Here is an 18,136-nt window from a genome sequence, read left to right as displayed (position 1 = left end):
CTTTGTATAGGAATTTTGTACATCATTGGAGTGTTGTCTACAGTTTCCCGCTAAGCCAGTCATCATTCGCTAAGGCTACAAGGAAGATTATTTGCTTAGCGCACCATCACAACTCGCTGAGCGAATTAGGTCAATTAAAGGATTAGCAATTGAGTTTTCGCTCAGGGCATGCATAATTGTGCGCTGAGCGAATTAATTAAATCTAAATTGGTTTTTAATTCAAGAAAGACAGAAAAAGAGTTAGTTCTTGGGAAAGAAAAACGCAAAAAACTTCAGAGGAACTCCAGGAGGTTACTTCAAGATATCAAGACACCATTTTGCAAGGAATTGCTTCAAATATGTACGTTCTATATGACTAGAAGTAGCTAGAAGTCTACTTCATTAGAATTACTGAACTCATTTTGATGTAATTTTCCTGTTTAATATATAGTGTATTCAAATGCTCTTCTTGTGTTTCTTGTCATTATATGGTAGTATAATGAAATTCTAAATGTTTGTGTTTACTGGAAAGTGAACTTAAATGTGGACATAAGAAAGAACAACCAAAAGGAACGATGTTAGGAATAACGTATTTTCTTCTGGTCATTCTTAAGCATCAAATTTTAATGCAAATTATGTTAAGTTAATTAAGGAATAAATAATTTAACATATATATTTAGAACTTGATTTAAGGAATTGAACCAAGTATACAATGATGTGAATGTTTGAACGTATGAAATATTGTCCAGAATGTTATTGTAAAGTGATTCAGGAACCCAATTCTAATGAAGCTTCCTTTTAAATTTTAAATCATAATTTTAAAGTTCTTTTTATTTCAATACAATTTAACTAATATGAATTCTACTGTTATCATAACTAAATTGATTTTGGTAAATGAGTCCAATTAGACAACATAACACAAGTCCCTTGGGAGAACGATACTATGTACTTACACTTACTACTTGTAACGAATTGGTATACTTGCCAAAAAGTTATCAAGTTTTTGGCGTTGTTGTCGGGGATTTTCTTGTTATTGTTAGTCCAATTGTTTGATTGTTTACCATATTCAATTTTGTTTCATTATCTATACATCCATTGTCTTTTAATTTTGGTAGATAGGTTGTATTTTGATTTTAGTTATTTCCTCGGGTTGCTTAGTCTAGCTCTATTTGTTCTGCATGAAAAGCAGAACAAAAGCCGAAAACTTGTTTGATTCTGAAATAGAGAGAACAGCTCGTAGGAATAACAGTAGGCGTAGGAGACAAAATAGAAAAAGAGAAGTTAGGGAAGCTAGTTTATGTTCTCCCTCAAACACTCTTTCTTCTTCTGAACTTAAGGATAAGAAAGTGGCATGAAATCAGGATGATGGACAAGATAAAGGTCGCCGCACCTTGGAAGATTATGCTTCATTCTCAACACCTTTGAATTTTAATAGCATACCCCGTCCAGTGGTGAATGCTGCTAATATGAAAATGAAGCCAGCTTTGATTCATCTTGTCCAAAGTAATCAATTTAATGGTTTGTGTTAAAATGGTAATTCTCTTGAATGAAATGGTTCTCTTACATGTTACATCCCTTCTCCTTAATCCTATATTTATAGGATTAAGTGAATGGAATACACACTCACATACACTCACATACACTCACATACAGCACATACACACTCAGATCTAAATACAAATACAATAATTCTAACACTCCCCCTCAAGCTGGAGCATACAGATTGTATGTACTAAGCTTGGAATAGATGAACTCGGTGTTGAACTAGATGATTTGTCTTCAAGAGTGTGAGGCAAACATAGATGGACTAACAGCAGCTTGTGAAACTTCAACTTCAAAAGTGGATGAAGAAAAAGCAGTGGTGGCCAATGACAAACTGCAAGGACTGATTCTCCAATCAATGATGGATGAGTGACGGGATCAACAGTGGTAGCTGAAAGCTAAGAGCTACAAAACTGTAGGGACTATACTAAATCCTCATCAATGATGGCTGGGTGACGGGATCAACAGTAGTAGCTGAAATCTACAAAACTGCAGGGACTACACCCATATATATGTGACTTGCAGTGTCTTGGAAACGTGTACTCCCCCTTAGTGTGAACGGCGGAAATGTGGAATATCACAGTTGCTGGACCACTAAAACAAAACACAAGATTAAGCTACAATGCTGAAACAAAGGCATCAAAGATCCAAATTGGAGGTCCAAATTCTTTGCTGGACAACTCCCAAGTGGTGATACTTAGCAGTGTATCACAAGAAGATCGGGCTAACTCTAGCACCGAACAGCGGCAAACAGTGCTAACTCTAGCACCCAACAACAGCAAACAGTGCTAACTCTAGCACCCAACAACAGCAAACAGTGCTAACTCTAGCACTGAACAACGGCAAACAGTGCCAAACATCGAGCTAACTCTCGCACCGAAAAGTGGCAAACAGTGCCAAACAGCGGCAAACTTCGCTTGGACAACAGCAAAACGGCGCCGGACAGCGGAAACGGCACCTGGACAGAGGTCAATGGTGGTTGGACAGTGGTCAAACGGCGCGGACAGCAGCAAACAGTGGCTGGACAGTGGAAAACGGTGCGGGACAGCAGCAAATGACGTCTGGACAGCGGCAAACGGCGCCTGGACAGCGGCAAACGGCGCCTGGACAGCGGCAAACGGCGCCTGGACAGCAGCAAACGCGCCTGGACAGCGGCAAACGGCGCCTTGACAAAGATTGCAGCAATGGCTGCTCTGATGGTCGGAGCAGAGAGAGGGAGTTCCGGCGACGGCTATGGAGGTGTCGCAGTGAAACTCCGACACCAGGAAGGCGGCGCGTGCAGAACACGCGGCCGACACTCAATTGGAGACAGGCGGCGCGTGGAGGCGCGGTGAGCGGGTACAGAGACGGCGACCACCGGGGTTAGGCCGCGCTCGAAGAGGCGATCCAGATCCGCTGGTCATCGGTCGAATCTGCGACGGTGGCCGGCGGCGGACGGTGGTCAACGGCGGACTTATTTGGCCCTCGTGGCGGCGCGTTCGGAAGAATCAGACGCCGGCACCGGTGGGGTTGGTCGTCGCTCGAGGAGACGCTCCAGATCTGCTGGTCACCGGTCGAATCTGTGACGGTGGCCGACGGTCGGCGACGGAGTGGCCGGAAAGAAGCGCTGCGTGGCGGCGCGTGACAGAGAACTGGCTCTCGAAACCGGCGTGGTTGGCCGTCGCTTGAAGAGACGGTCCAAATCCGCAGGTCACCCGTCGAAACTGTGACGGTGGCCGGCTGTGACGACGGCGGCGGCAGCAGCGGCCGGCAGTGACGGAGTTAGCAGCGACTGCTGCGGAAAGAGGCGGCGACAGCAGTGGCTGGCTGGATCTGGACGGGTGCTGACTGTGGCACAGATTTAAGCAGAAAAGAAATGCCCACTGAAATATGAGGGGTTGCTGGCGGACTTGGCGGCCGGCCGCCGGCAGACGGCAGAGACCAGTAGAAGAGGATCAGAGAACTTGCTCTGATACCATGTGAAAGTGGAATTCTCTTGAATGAAATGGTTCTCTTACATGTTACATCCCTTCTCCTTAATTCTATATTTATAGGATTAAGTGAATGGAATACACACTCACATACAGCACATACACACTCAGATCTAAATAAAAATACAATAATTCTAATGTATTGAATGAAAATGGTTCTCTTACATGTTACATCCCTTCTCCTTAATCCTATATTTATAGGATTAAGTGAATGGAATACACACTCACATACAGCACATACACACTCAGATCTAAATACAAATACAATAATTCTAACACTCCCCCTCAAGCTGGAGCATACAGATTGTATGTACTAAGCTTGGAATAGATGAACTCGGTGTTGAACTAGATGATTTGTCTTCAAGAGTGTGAGGCAAACATAGATGGACTAACAGCAGCTTGTGAAACTTCAACTTCAAAAGTGGATGAAGAAAAAGCAGTGGTGGCCAATGACAAACTGCAAGGACTGATTCTTCAATCAATGATGGATGAGTGACGGGATCAACAGTGGTAGCTGAAAGCTAAGAGCTACAAAACTGCAGGGACTACACTAAATCCTCATCAATGATGGCTGGGTGACGGGATCAACAGTAGTAGCTGAAATCTACAAAACTGCAGGGACTACACCCATATATATGTGACTTGCATTCCTTACACACGTTTGGCCACTTTTCTAGAAATTTGTAACATTGTGAAAATACATCAAATGTCAGATGAGGCAATAAGACTTGGCCTTTTTCCCTTCTCTCTAGCTAGCAATGCCAGGTTAAATTCTTTTCCAGAAGGGAGCTTAACTATTTGGGAGGAAATTGTGGCTAAATTCCTGGATAAGTATTTTCCTCAATCTAAAATCAACAAAGGAAAACAAAAGATCTCATAAACAAGAGATCTCATCTTTTCAACAAGAACCTGAGGAGTCATTGACACAAACTTGGGATCATTGTTAAGAAAGATCCCTACACATGGATTTGATGCTCCCAGTCAACTTAAAATTTTCTTAGGAGGATTAAAATCTCACACAAAATTAATGTTAGAAGCCTCAATTGGAGGTAATATTAGGTGGAAGACACCTGATTAGGCCCGTGAACTAATTAAAAATATGACTTCTAGTGATAATGATGTTCAAAGTGAGAGAGGTGAACCTCAAAAGAAAGGTATGTTTGGACTTCAATCCCAAGATGCTTTTTTGGCTCAAAACAAAATTATGACTCAACAGCTTGAATCCTTGATGAAGAAACTTTCCCAATTGCCAAAAGAGCTTCAAAATGTATCTCAGGCTCAACATCAACCATTTGTGCAAGGTTGTGAATTGTGTGGTGGTGATCACCAAAATGGACAATGTGTTGTTCAGTCCACTACTAAGGAAGGGGCGAATTACATGGGAAACCAGAGCCGTCAAGGCAATTATGGTAATTACAACCAAGGATGGAGACCTCATCCTAGTATGGAACAGGCTAAGCCTTCTAATAGACCACCAAACCAACAACAACCATCTTTGCTTGAAGAGACTCTTCATCAATTTATGGAAATGTCCATGTCTAATGAAAAGAGCACAAAATTTTCCCTTAGGAATCTTGAAGTTCAAACTGGCCAATTGGCTAAGAAATTGGAAGATAAACCTGATAATACTTTTGGGCCAAACACTGAACCTAATCCTAAAGAGCATTGCAAGGCTATCACTACTAGGAGTGGTAAGGTGTTGGATGGAGTAGTTGTAAGGAAGAAAAGTGAAAAAGATGTCATTGTTGAGGAAGAAGATAGTAAGGAAGAAGTTGAGGAAGATAAAAAGAAAGATGAGGGAGAGAGTTATGAGGAAAAACAAGTGGCGAAGCTTTTACCTTACCCCAAGACCTTATCTAGGAAGGAAAAGGAAAGCCAACTCTCAAGATTTATGGCTATTTTCAAGAAATTGGAGATTACAATTCCCTTTTCAACAAATGCCTTCATATGCAAGATTCATGAAGGATTTGTTAACAAAGAAAAGAAAATATATTGAAGAAGAGACAATAGAAGTGCAAGGGAATTGTAGTGCTATCATTCAAAAACTTCTTCCACCTAAATTTAAAGATCCAAGAAGTTTTACCATTCCTTGCATCATTTGAAAATTACCCATTGGGAAAGGCATTGATTGATTTGGGAGCAAGTACTAATTTGATGCATCTTTCTATGTTGAAGAAAATTAGTGATATGGAGGTAAACCCCACAAGAATGACACTCCAATTAGCAGATAGGTCTATCAAGCATCCATGTGGTATCATAGAAGATGGTTTGGTTAAAGTGGACAAATTCACTTTTTTGATGGATTTTGTCATTTTAGATATGGAGGAGGATACTAAAGTCCCCCTTATTCTTGGTAGACCATTCATGAAAACTGCTAAAGTGATCATTGATGTGGATGATGGCCATCTCAGGGTTAGACTGCATGATGAGACTGTAACGTTTAATGTGGTAGAAGCAATGGAACATCCTGGAGATAAAAGCAGTTGTTTTAGGGTGAAGTTTTGGATGAAGTGCTGGGAACAATGAAAAATCAAATTTATGTGAGAAGTCTCCTCTTGAGTGTGTATTGGTTGTTGTTGGTTTGGTGGTCTATTAGAAGAACTAGCATGTTCCATACTAGGATGAGGTCTCCATCCTTGGTTGTAATTACCATAATTGCCTTGACGGCCCTGGTTTCCCATGTAATTCGCCCCTTCCTTAGTAGTGGACTGAACAACACATTGTCCATTTTGGTGATCACCACCACACAATTCACAACCTTGCACAAATGGTTGATGTTGAGCCTGAGATACATTTTGAAGCTCTTTTGGCAATTGGGAAAGTTTCTTCATCAAGGATTCAAGCTGCTGAGTCGTAACTTTATTTTGAGCAAACAAAGCATCTTGGGATTGAAGTTCAAACATACCTTTCTTTTGAGGTTCACCTCTCTCACTTTGAACATCATTATCACTAGAAGTCATATTTTCAATCAGTTCATGGGCCTAATCAATAAAGTAGTTACTATCTTTGTTTTCTAAGACAATATCAAAGTCCGTACTAGCAAGATTTGTTAGCCTATTAGGTCAACCGCTATCAAACCACCTAGAAATATCTAACCCACACTAGAGATGTTCAATTTTTGGTATGTGAGAGTGTTTTGGAAATCTCACCTCATTTAGAGATATGATCAAATGATATATATGAGTAAATGTGTTAGGACGTGGAGGGTGTATGAAAGAAGGAAGAGAGTAGGAAAGTGAGAAAGAATACTTAACTGCTGAACAGTTAAGAGGGGCGGGAAAAGGTCTATATAAGGGACCTCTTTTGTAGTTTCAGTTAGTTAGTTACTACACTCATTTGGGTTGACCGGTTTTGAACCTGGTGAAGGAGGTTAGCTCCTGGACTATAGATTGTATTTTTGATTCTTTGGCTGTGAATACAATACAATTCTTACTCAATTCTTGACTTGTGTTTACTGGTGTGTGTTAGAGAGTGAGTGAGTTAGGATTCTTACCGAGATTCCTAAAAAAGTGGTCCGACCTGCGGGATCCCAATCGGAGGAAGAACAAGATGGAAGGGAAGTTGCATGCTTTGGAGAACCGAATTGAAGGAAGAATGAACGGGGTGGAAGGACGGTTGGAGCATATTGAAATGACGGTGGACGGTTTGAAGGCGGAATCAGCGGCGAACCGTCAAGATTCGATTGCGATGCGCAAAGATATCCAAGAACTGATGAGGATCATAGGTGCACGAACCAAACAGACGGAAGAGAACTCCAACGGGAGTCAGGGGTTAGTCAATGGCCAACGGAGGGACGAGGTGGAGAGAGAGAGAGACGGGGAACGAGCGGAGGGGCAACTCAATTGGAGACAAAAGGTGGAGTTACCCACCTTTGAAGGACCGGACCCTCTGAATTGGATTAATCGGGCAGAAAAGTTGTTTGAAATTGAGAAAGTAGCAAAGGCAGAGAAGGTCGAACTGGCGTACCTTAGCATGGAAGGAAGCGCTGACTACTGGTTTAAGTTCTGGAAAGAGAAAGCGAGCGACCGCTCGTGGGAGGGGCTCAAGGAGGCTTTGTTGATCAGGTTTGACAGTCGTAATCGAGGGGGTATTTTTGAGAGGATGGCAGCGATAAGACAAACGGGCACCGTGGAGGAATATGTGCGGGATTTCGAAGCGCTGGTTAGACAAACGAAGGCGTTTTCGGACGACTAGCTATTGGGATATTTTCTGGCGGGCCTAAGAGAGGAACTGCGGTGCCAAATACGGCCACACAATCCGCAAAATTTGATGGCGGCAATGAAAATCGCGCGGGATGTCGAAGAGGCGCTACACGGGTTAGGTCTGAGCGGTTGGACAGCACCCAAGAATACCTAATCTTGGGGTCAAACGACAGGAGGAGGGGCGGTGGAGGTGAAAACCGAACCCATTAGGAATAACTCAGGAAGAACGGCCCCAACCGAGAACGTCAGATCAGTAAGGCGTACAACCCGACGGGAAGTGGTAACCGAGGTCGAAATTCGCGAAACCTACCCTACCCAGAGTTTTTGAGGAGGAGGGAAGAAGGGAGGTGTTTTAGGTGTGGAGGCCCTTTTGGCCCTGGGCACCAATGCCCTAAGAGAAGCATACGGGTGGTAGTGTTGGCGGAGGATGAAGAGGGAGTTATAGAAGGGAGAGGAAGTAGCAGAGCCACCCCGAATGGAGTTATCGGCTTTCTCTGCCGGCGGGCTTTCACAACCCAAAACGCTGAAGCTACAGGGAAGAGTAGGGGAAAAGGAGATACTGATATTAGTGGACAGTGGTGCAAGTCACAACTTCATCAGCCGAGGGTTGGTGGAGGAGCTGAAGCTTGACCAGGAAGACACCCCTCCGTATCAAGTAAGTTTGGGGGATGGCCACAAGAGGACCCGAGGTTGTTGTCCAAGGGTGGTAGTCAGTATGGGGGAGTAGAGATCATAGAGAAGTTCTACTTGTTCGAGCTGGGTGGTGTAGACATGATCCTTGGAGTGGAGTGGAGTGGCTAGCCAAGCTGGGGAAGATTACGGTGAACTGGGGGGAGTTAATCGTGTCGTTCCAGAAGGCAGGGAAAAGAGTTATCATCAGGGGAGACCCGAGACTGGAGAGAAGGGTGGCCGAACCAGAAACTCTATTGAAGATGAACGGGGTAGAAACTTGGGCCCTGGTTTGGAGTCTGGAATGCAGGGATCAGGGGCGAGAGCATAGTGGAGAAAGAGAGCTGACAAAGGAGTAGAAGAAAGAGATGGGGGGAAATTCTGGAAAAGTATGAGGGGGTTTTTAGGGAAGCCCAGGGACTCCCACCTGACAGGGAAGAGAGCCATCAAATCACTTTAAAAGATGGGGCGGATCCTGTACACGTTCGTCCATACCGCTATCCACATGTCATGAAGGAAGAGATCGAACGACAGGTGGCAGAAATGTTAAAAGCTGGGATTATTAGACCGAGTACAAGTCCCTACTCGAGTCCCGTAATTCTAGTAAAGAAAAAAAAACGGTAGTTGGCGATTTTGTATAGACTGTCGAGCTCTCAACAGAGCCACGGTCCCAAACAAGTTCCCCATCCCGGTGATAGAGGAGTTGTTGGACGAGCTTAGAGGGGCGTGGTATTTTTCAAAGGTGGACCTTAAAGCCGGGTACCACCAAATCAAGATGGGGGAAGAAGATATCTGAAAGACTGTGTTTAGGACGCACTCGGGGCATTATGAGTTTTTGGTGATGCCATTCGGCCTCACCAACGCCCCTGCCACCTTCCAGAGCGCCATGAACGAGCTGTTTAGACTATATTTAAGGAAGTTCGTGCTCGTCTTATTCAACGACATTCTAGTTTACAGCGCCACATGGATAGAGCATTTGTAGCAAGTGCGTACCGTGCTGGGCAGATTACAGCAACAGCAGTCGGTAGCTAATAAAAGGAAAAGCGAATTTGGGAAAACCTCAATCAGATATTTGGGGCATGTGATAACGGAGGAAGGGGTAGAAATGGATAGAGAAAAGGTGGAGGTGGTCGTTGCATGGGAAGAACCAAAGACACTGAAAGCATTGAGGGGGTTTTTAGGTCTGACCGGATATTATCGCAGATTCGTTAGGGATTATGGCAAGATAGCGAGACCTCTAACCGAGATGTTGAAGAAGGGAAATTTCATATGGACGGAGGCGGCCAGGAGTGCAATGGGGAGATTAAAGGACGTAGGGAACTCATCTCCATATGAGCACGACGTACCATCCAGAGATAGATGGGGCAGACGGAAGTGCTGAATCGTGTTTTGGACGGGTATTTGTGGTGTTTCTGTTCTGAACAGCCGAAGAGTTGGAACGTAATTCTTCCTTGGGCGTAGTACTGGTATAACACCAGTTATCAAGGGGCTGCCAAATGCACACCATTCAAAACAGTCTATGGAAGAACACCACCAGTCTTATCCAGGTTCATTCCGGGGGAGACGTTGGTAGAAGCAATAGCTCAAGAGCTACAGACACGGGATGAGGCACTACAACAGCTCCGGTTCCATCTGACGAGAGCTCAAGACATGATGGTGAAGCAAGCTAATCGGAAGAGAAGGCCAGTGACTATAAAGGTGGATGACGGGGTGTATTTGAAGATAAGACCACATAGACAATTGTCCATGCCCGTGTGACTGCACCCAAAATTGGCAGCAAGGTATTATGGGCCGTTCAAGGTCATCCAGAAGGTAGGAGAGGTGGCATTCAGGTTGTTACTACTAGAGACTGCAAGGATCCACCCTGTTTTTCATGTATCCAGCTGAAACTGGCCATAGGGCCGAGAAACGTGGAGAAAGATTTGCCAGCGGATTTGCAAATGGATGGACCATCTTGCTGGCCGACCAAGGTCCTAGACAGACGAATCCAACAGCAAGGGGAGGACCGGAGGGAGCAAGTATTGGTGGAATGGCAAGAAGGAGGGGCGGATAATGCCACTTGGAAAGACAGGACAATGCAGGAACAGTTTCCTGAGTTCAACCTTGGGGACAAGGTTGATTTTCAGGGGGGGAGTAATGTTAGGACATGGAGGGTGTATGAAAGAAGGAAGAGAGTAGGAAAGTGAGAAAGAATACTTAACTGCTGAACAGTTAAGAGGGGCGGGAAAAGGTCTATATAAGGGACCTCTTTTGTAGTTTCAGTTAGTTAGTTACTACACTCATTTGGGTTGACCGGTTTTGAACTTGGTGAAGGAGGTTAAGCTCTTGGACTATAGATTGTATTCTTGATTCTTTGGCTGTGATACAATACAACTTTTACTCAATTCTTGACTTGTGTTTACTGGTGTGTGTTAGAGAGTGAGTGAGTTAGGATTCTTACCCAGATTCCTAACAGAATGCGAATCTCGTCATGTAAACCAATTTTATAAGATTTTGTTGAATCTAAAACTCACTTCTAAGATTATCAAAAAAACTCAAACATTTCAATTTGAAACACAAAGACCAAGTTTGGCAGCATCCAACTTCAAATCATGAGATTAACCAAATAAATAAACCAACAAACTTTTTGAGAAATAATATGTGACCTAGAGTAATTGCTCAGTGAAATCTAACCTTCTCTTTTAAAAGTTCAGAAGTTTCCCTGTTGCCACTAATATCAGGTAATGACAACAAATCAGAATCAACACTAACTCGTTCTCGAAGAGTTGAATAAATATCCAAGACCGTATCCAAAAGAAATTTATCAGCTCCATGAAAAGAGACGAATGAAACAGACACACAACAACCATCATGATATCCTAATGGAATTGTAACCTGCACATAATGTAAGAGCTTATATATAAGCCAAAGAAAATTACAGTACAATGAATAATAAAAAAAAAATATTACCACCGAATCTAAAAGTTGTCAGATTACCTGACAACATCCAGATACACTAGCAATGCTCGATACTGCAAATGTTCTGTCGTGGAACTCCGAAGAAAAACCTATAGTTGTATTAAGCTTTAATAGGTTGTCTGCTACAGTAGGGATAACTAATATTCCATCATCCTGGGGAACAATCAATCAATACCAGAAGATAATAGGGCAGTATTCAAGCATACAGTGCACATGCTAAAATTAATTGAGCTACTTCACTATAAGAATTAAAGTAAATTACTTGCTCATCTATCTTCAAGTCAGCCACAAATATAATCTAATAATTTAAATGAAAGTTCACCGCCTTAGAAAATCTACAAAAGAAACAAGAGTAAGAAAAATACTACTACCTTTAATAGACTTTGGAAAGCTCCTCGCATTTCAGTCCTGACTTTATACAATGCTTTTATATTATCATATAGAGTACTAATGGCTGCAATAACATGATCAGGCACACCACGACCTAACTTGAATTTGAGTGATTTAACCCATTCTTCATGATTGGTCTTAAATTCATACCTGAGGAGACAAAAACATGTAAAATAGATTTAAAGCCAATTAAACTATAGGGAAGACAGAGACATTGAGCTGAAACTGTATATTTCTCAAACTGCAGAGATGTTTTATGTATATTGAGAAAACAGAACTAATACAAAGAGATTTAATATTCTACACTTGTTCTTCAACATCACTCACACTAGTGTAGGAGGTAAAAAAAAACATTCTTGTTTGCACAAAAGTGTCTGGTATCCCCCAGAACTACCATCCATTTGCTCACATTAGTCACAATATATGCTTCAAAAAGACCATAACAATTGTATCTTCCCCTTCAGCTCAATTTTCCTTAAGAGGATTGTCCTCCTTGGCTCTATGCTTGCACTGAGGTACATGATAACCAAGCTTTCCACAGACAAAACAAGTTCCCTTCTTCTTGAAAGTGGAGTTAGATGCATTAGGATGAGAAAAATAAGTTTATTTTACTTCTTGTGATTAGTTTTTTTTATCATACCTTTTCCGAGCTTTTCTAGCAGCAATCCCAAACCGAATTTATCAGGTAGGATAATATTTTTGCTTTAATATCTTCAAGAAATTTGTTATATTCGTTGATCTGTATTATGATGTCTTTATCTTTGATCATCTCCCAACAATAGTAATTTCATATAACAAATCTGTATGACCACAATTTTGATAATGTATTTGAGAATAAGAGTCCCAATAGCTTTTCTTTCCTTAAAGTGTGCTAGACAAAACATGTAGACATACCTTATTTGTAAGTGACCGGTCTTTAGTGTCCTTTCCAGATATACTAGCATCGGGTTTTGATGTGGTAATAGTGAAAGCAACATCGTACATGTCTAACAAAGTAGAGACAAATTACTACCATCATCACGAGTTTTGAAAGCGAAGACTTTAGTTTTTGAAATGTCTGGAAAAGGTTTGGCAAAGATTGTTTGCGTTGCACTTCTTGGATGCAGAGTTGGTTTAGATGTCCATATTGCCAGCCATAAATCCATAACATTGTAAAAAAATAATATTAAGAACACGAACATGACATCTTCCTAAGATGTTGAGCACTGCCCTTAAAGTCTTATCAACAATATGTTGCACAAGCCCTAGGATAAAACAGGATCTTCGCATGAGACTCAAAACTAGTAAGAGCACACAAAAACCTAACACTGGAGAAGAAGAGTAAGCGAAAGTGTAATTTAGAAGAGGTGACTCTCATATTTGTAAAGTACATGAACGTGACCATCAAGGTCATACGCTCCCAACTAACATGAAAGAAGTAACATTACAGAAATCACAGAGTAACATTGTAAGATACAAGTAATGTCCATGGGAACATGGATGTTATGGCACGATGATTATGAGGAAATTGTGGGACATAAGTATCTCGGGAACACGGGAACTAAGGACAGCCCAACAGTCATATAGTAAAAAACCAAAAAACCTAGATAAGGATACATATTAATGAAAGGTAAAAAGAAAATGTTAAACAAAACAAATGGTAAAAAGGACAACAACCTCCTTATAGCACACGCATGGGAGAAATTGGCAAACTACTTGAAAAGCCCAAGGGGGCCCAATCTCATGCCTCAACTTCTTGCACACTAATTCCACAACTCTTGCTTTTCACTTTGAAGGTATAGGAGTGTGTAGGTATATAAACCCTCGAAAATAGAGTTAAGTAGGCAATGTAGGACTTCAGCATTTTGGAATATACAAAAAACTATTACAGATCTTGCATCACGAGTTATGGAATGGACGATAAAATTACATTGAGCATTATGATAGTAAAAAATTTGAGCTTTCACCTCAGATCAAAACATATCAATGTACAATATATCAGTGGAATACATGATATATTGGAATCCAAGCAATTGCAACTTGAGAAAATTCATACTAATGATAACAACTAATATAGATGACCAAGTCCTCACAAATGGCCAAGTAAAAATTGAAAACAAAAAATACGTTGAGTTTCCTTCTTTGGTGCAAAATAAAAAATAAGGAAATAAATAAATAGTAAATAAGAAAAATGGAAATATGGGAGAGTTTGAAGGAAAGCTATAGTAAAGAAATGAATAAAAGCTCCCCTTAATATAAGGCTCACTCATTAGCACCTAGGCTATAAAAGCCAAATCCTTTTATTGGTTTCATACATATATATATATATATTTGTACAAACTAAAACAGAGAGATTTGAAGGAAGAGAACCTCACTTGTGTGAGAGGAAAGATATTCTTTTGTTATCTTTCCCAACATTAAATTGTTTAAGAAAATATTCTAGGCATGGCCTACCCATAGTATGTTGTCCAAAAGGCATATATACACAATGATATTCATATTAGCAAAAGAATAGGAATCTAAGACACTTAAAACAACCAAGTGAATGAAATCCTTGCTAAAAAAGTAGAATTTTCTACAAGCTTATTGAGTTGACAACTTTTCGATTATATTTTCAACACTGAAACTTCTCAAGTTTCTAAATAAAGAACCTGATAGGCCCATGGAGAATATTTTAGGCTTAGGGGAGCAGAATACAAGTCAAGAGAATAGGCCCAAAATTTGGAGGGTCTATTTGAGGAAAAATAGGCACAAAGGATAGAATGTTGATGTGGCAGAGAGAGAGAGAGAAGGAAATGTGAGTGGGGGTGTGCATTTCTGTTATAGGGGTCCGTTAGGGAGTAAAAAAAGGGGAAGAGAATATCAGGTTGTTTGTGAGTAGAGATTTATCCCTTTGTAGGAGCATTGCTCTGGGGTAGAAGACATCCTCTCTTTTTGCATTTCACATATATAGTATCAATACAATTTCATATAGTTTCATATTATATTTTCTGATTCTCTACTATTGCCTATACCTTGAATTGTATGTGTGCTTGTCTGCATGAGAACCACTAAAATTGAATGAAGAACTATACACAATTTACACAATCTCTTGAGTTTCGATTGTCTTTATTTTAGTGTACTCCCAATTCCTGCTACCCAGATTGGCGAGTTTCATTATACCATGTTTTCTTTTATATTTGTAATCCATTTAGAGAATCATCCAATGCTTACTCATACAACTCCATTCTCTTTCGTAATAAATTTTTAATAGAAAAGCATACAGCACAAGGTGATATACTATAATAAATCAAACGAAAAACTTCCAAACTTAAAAAGGAATACCCTTGTAATAAAAGCATAACAGAAGAGAGAGTTTTCAATATAGATGTTTCATTTTGCTGGTGTGTTGATTGCTCATGAAGCCTTAGACTGGGCACCTTAGATTCAATGTACTGACAGATATTCAAATGCTTTGGATTCTGATCTGAAAAACCAAATAGACTAAAAACACGTCATAACATAATTTCCACAATTTTCTCTTCTTTTTGTGATTCAGTCTAGTGCTAAACTTTGTTCTTATAGAAAACTAGTATTTTAATAATCAATTTACTAGTTACTAATATGAAAGGAGGAACAAGTGGTCTTCAAAGATCAAGAAACTTACACCCAGACATATTCTTAATAGCTTTACCAATAACATGTATTGTCCTCTGTGTAGGAATTGTGGATAACTGAGAAAGATCATCAGCAAATATTATTCGCCTGGACCTTTTGGTCTCCACTGAACTCAATTGAAGTAAAACATGTCCAACACGATGTAGGACAGATGGATCACAAGCAAACAGTCCTACAAATCAATTAAACAATAGAGTAATAAAAAATCTTAGTAACATAGACTAATGTATTAAAAAATGAAATCCCATTCACCTCATGATGTGGTGATTTCTTACTAAATCATATTTTCAACTCCGGATGCAAATCAAGACCATTAACATGTTTAATCGTTCTTATATTGTACAACTTTACAAAGCACTACTAACTATATATTGTCTGAGTCTTTAATCTAATTGCTCTATGCTATTTCCTTAAAGTTAGCCACGTTAGCAAAATGACAAAATCTCAAGTGTTAACACATATAACTGATGGTCAAGTATTGATTAAAATCATGGCAACAAAAAAACTTATGAATCTTACCAATAGTGTCTAAGCTTTGTGCATTTGGAAGAACTCCAATGGTGGATACAGCCCCATGGGATGGTCGAAAACCAAAAATACCACAGAGTGCTGCTGGAACCCTCACACATCCTACAGTATCAGTACCTGCCAAGACACAATAATCTTCCATGTTAAATATATAGTTATGTAAAATCAAGTAACAAGTTTTCAAGGCCTCAATACAATTCCATGTGCGAATTATGTCTATCCTAGATAAAATAAAAAAGATCATGCTTAGCATGCCATCTAGCTATAATATAATGAAAATACCACAAAAACGAACTAAGACTTGAAATCACAAAACTTATGCAACTATTATGCTATGGATCACTATTAGAGATCTCATGTTAACTAAAGATAAGGTCAGATTATAATTTATAAGTGGGGTGTACTCTTCATCTCATTAGCTGATTTTGTGAAGATAAGCTAAGCTTAAATTCACTTTCTAATATGATATCAGAGCCTATCCTAGTGAGGTTAGTTATGCCTATCATGCCACTCGTTATATGACAACTCTTGAATATCTAATCCCACACAAGAGATGCCAATGCCTCAGCGTGAGAGAGTGTGGTGTAAAATTCCCATCTTACAAGTAAATTTTGTGAGAATAAGTTAGACTTAAACTCACTTTCTAATAATCACCATGAAAAATAACTTCATTTTCAAAACATCATCAAGCCCCTACTCAGCTCACTACTGCAATAAGAACTATAATAGGTTTAAGGAACTAGACTAGAATGAGGACACTCCTTAAATAATGTGTGTGGTTAGCATTGGTTTTACATGAGAAACTACAGCATACAAAAAAGAAATTACTATAAACCTAATTAAATAAATCAGCATTAAGAAGAAGAAATAATGAATATATAAATTGAATCATCCCCCAGTTCTCTCATTAACCAAGTGAAGAAACAATGGTAATCTTCGCAAGTTCAAATTGAAAATGCAAGAATTCCAAATATTTGAAACTGTTAGGCATGTAAATAATGAGGAAGAGTGGAATAGGTATTATAGAAGGAATGATAGGATAGGAAAGTTTTATTGTAGAAGGAAAAGTAAAAGGGAGCAGTGAATAAAGGAAGGAACGAATGGAAAAATAAGTGGAAGCAGTGCTGTCCGTTGGGAGTTGGTCTATATAATTAGACCAATTAGACCAATCAGTCCCTTGGAGGGGAGATGATAATTTTGTAGTTTGAGCTTTAACTCTTTGTGAAGGGGAAACCCTTGGAGGAGAGAGTGCTCTCCTATTTTGTGTTCTTTTATGTCTAGTCAATGAAGAATATTACTCTTCTTTCTCTTTTCAATTATGGGTTCCTATCAAAACATTGTGTGATATAACTTTAACTTTTACAAAATTGGTACTTGGTACCATAGAAACATAGGGAAGAAACTAATTTTATTTAATAGAACAAGTTAACAGAATAATAGTAAATTCAAAGAAATACACCAAAAAAACACTGAAGGTCTTATACTTTAAGTACTTGCGGTTCAACAAATAGAAAAACTAAGAATAAAGGAAGATGTAAATAAATTATAGGATTCAAGCAGGGTACATGAAATGGATGAGTGTTTTTTATGTTATGTGACCAAACAATAGAACTACTTTAGCTCAAAGGAAAAATTTACTACAACTGCAAAACTGGTGATGATATTGAATGAAGAAAATGTTTGGAAGTAAAAAGTTAAAAAAGCATGGTTATCAAACTCTTGAATTAACTCGCAAACTAAATAAGTCTAAGTCTTGAGAATGGCTGCAAGTTAAATCGTGTGACTTGGTTTCAATGTAGACTCATGCTGACTCAGACAAACTTGAGCTGACTCATGCGATTACTATTGAGCCAGCGAGTCCATTTGAGTAAAATAAACTTCTTTATCAATTGAACACCAGGGAACATCATTTAGTTGCAAATTTGGAGCTCCAAAAGGAACTGCGATAAAAATATTCTTCCCTCTTTTTTCTTTGCTTTGATTTTGCCCTCTTTTTTCTTTTGCTTTGTTTTTGCACTCCTCCCCACCTTGATTCTCCTATGTGACGCTATCAAAAGCATTGTGCTATACTCATAATTGCGTGAAATTTTGAGTGCTCAAGTTGGGACTGCATTTTGAGCCTTTAGATCATTTCCTTCTCCTCTGCAATTTGGCCACTATGTCTACAAAGAGGTAAGCTCTTCATGCTCCCCACTTTTATTCTCTGTTTTTGGCCTCCTATGTTGGAAATCTTTCTTCCTTTTATGTTTTGTTCTTTATGTG

At 39.8% G+C, this 18,136-nt stretch overlaps 1 protein-coding gene across 9 annotated transcripts in view; it reads right to left on the bottom strand.

Annotated features, from left to right (window-relative positions):
• LOC108320951 (outer envelope protein 64, mitochondrial) overlaps window positions 1-18,136 on the bottom strand; it is a 28,833-nt gene that overhangs the window by 8,627 nt on the left and 2,070 nt on the right. For all 9 annotated transcript variants that reach the window (XR_008248606.1, XR_008248608.1, XR_008248607.1 and 6 more), the window contains exons 4-9: window positions 15,866-15,991; window positions 15,336-15,518; window positions 15,014-15,155; window positions 11,692-11,860; window positions 11,339-11,473; window positions 11,036-11,236 (exon numbers count right to left, since the gene is read on the bottom strand). Coding sequence is in view for 4 of the 9 variants with exons in the window: in XM_052877077.1 (XP_052733037.1) it covers window positions 11,036-11,236; window positions 11,339-11,473; window positions 11,692-11,860; window positions 15,014-15,155; window positions 15,336-15,518; window positions 15,866-15,991 (956 nt within the window). In the remaining 5 variants the exon portion in view is untranslated. The remainder of the gene's footprint in view (window positions 1-11,035; window positions 11,237-11,338; window positions 11,474-11,691; window positions 11,861-15,013; window positions 15,156-15,335; window positions 15,519-15,865; window positions 15,992-18,136) is intronic.

The sequence above is a fragment of the Vigna angularis genome, chromosome 1, assembly GCF_016808095.1.
Source record: "Vigna angularis cultivar LongXiaoDou No.4 chromosome 1, ASM1680809v1, whole genome shotgun sequence".
NCBI lineage: Eukaryota > Viridiplantae > Streptophyta > Magnoliopsida > Fabales > Fabaceae > Vigna > Vigna angularis.
The sequence above is the reverse complement of the archived record's forward strand: the minus strand, read 5'-3'. Positions and strand labels throughout refer to the sequence as shown.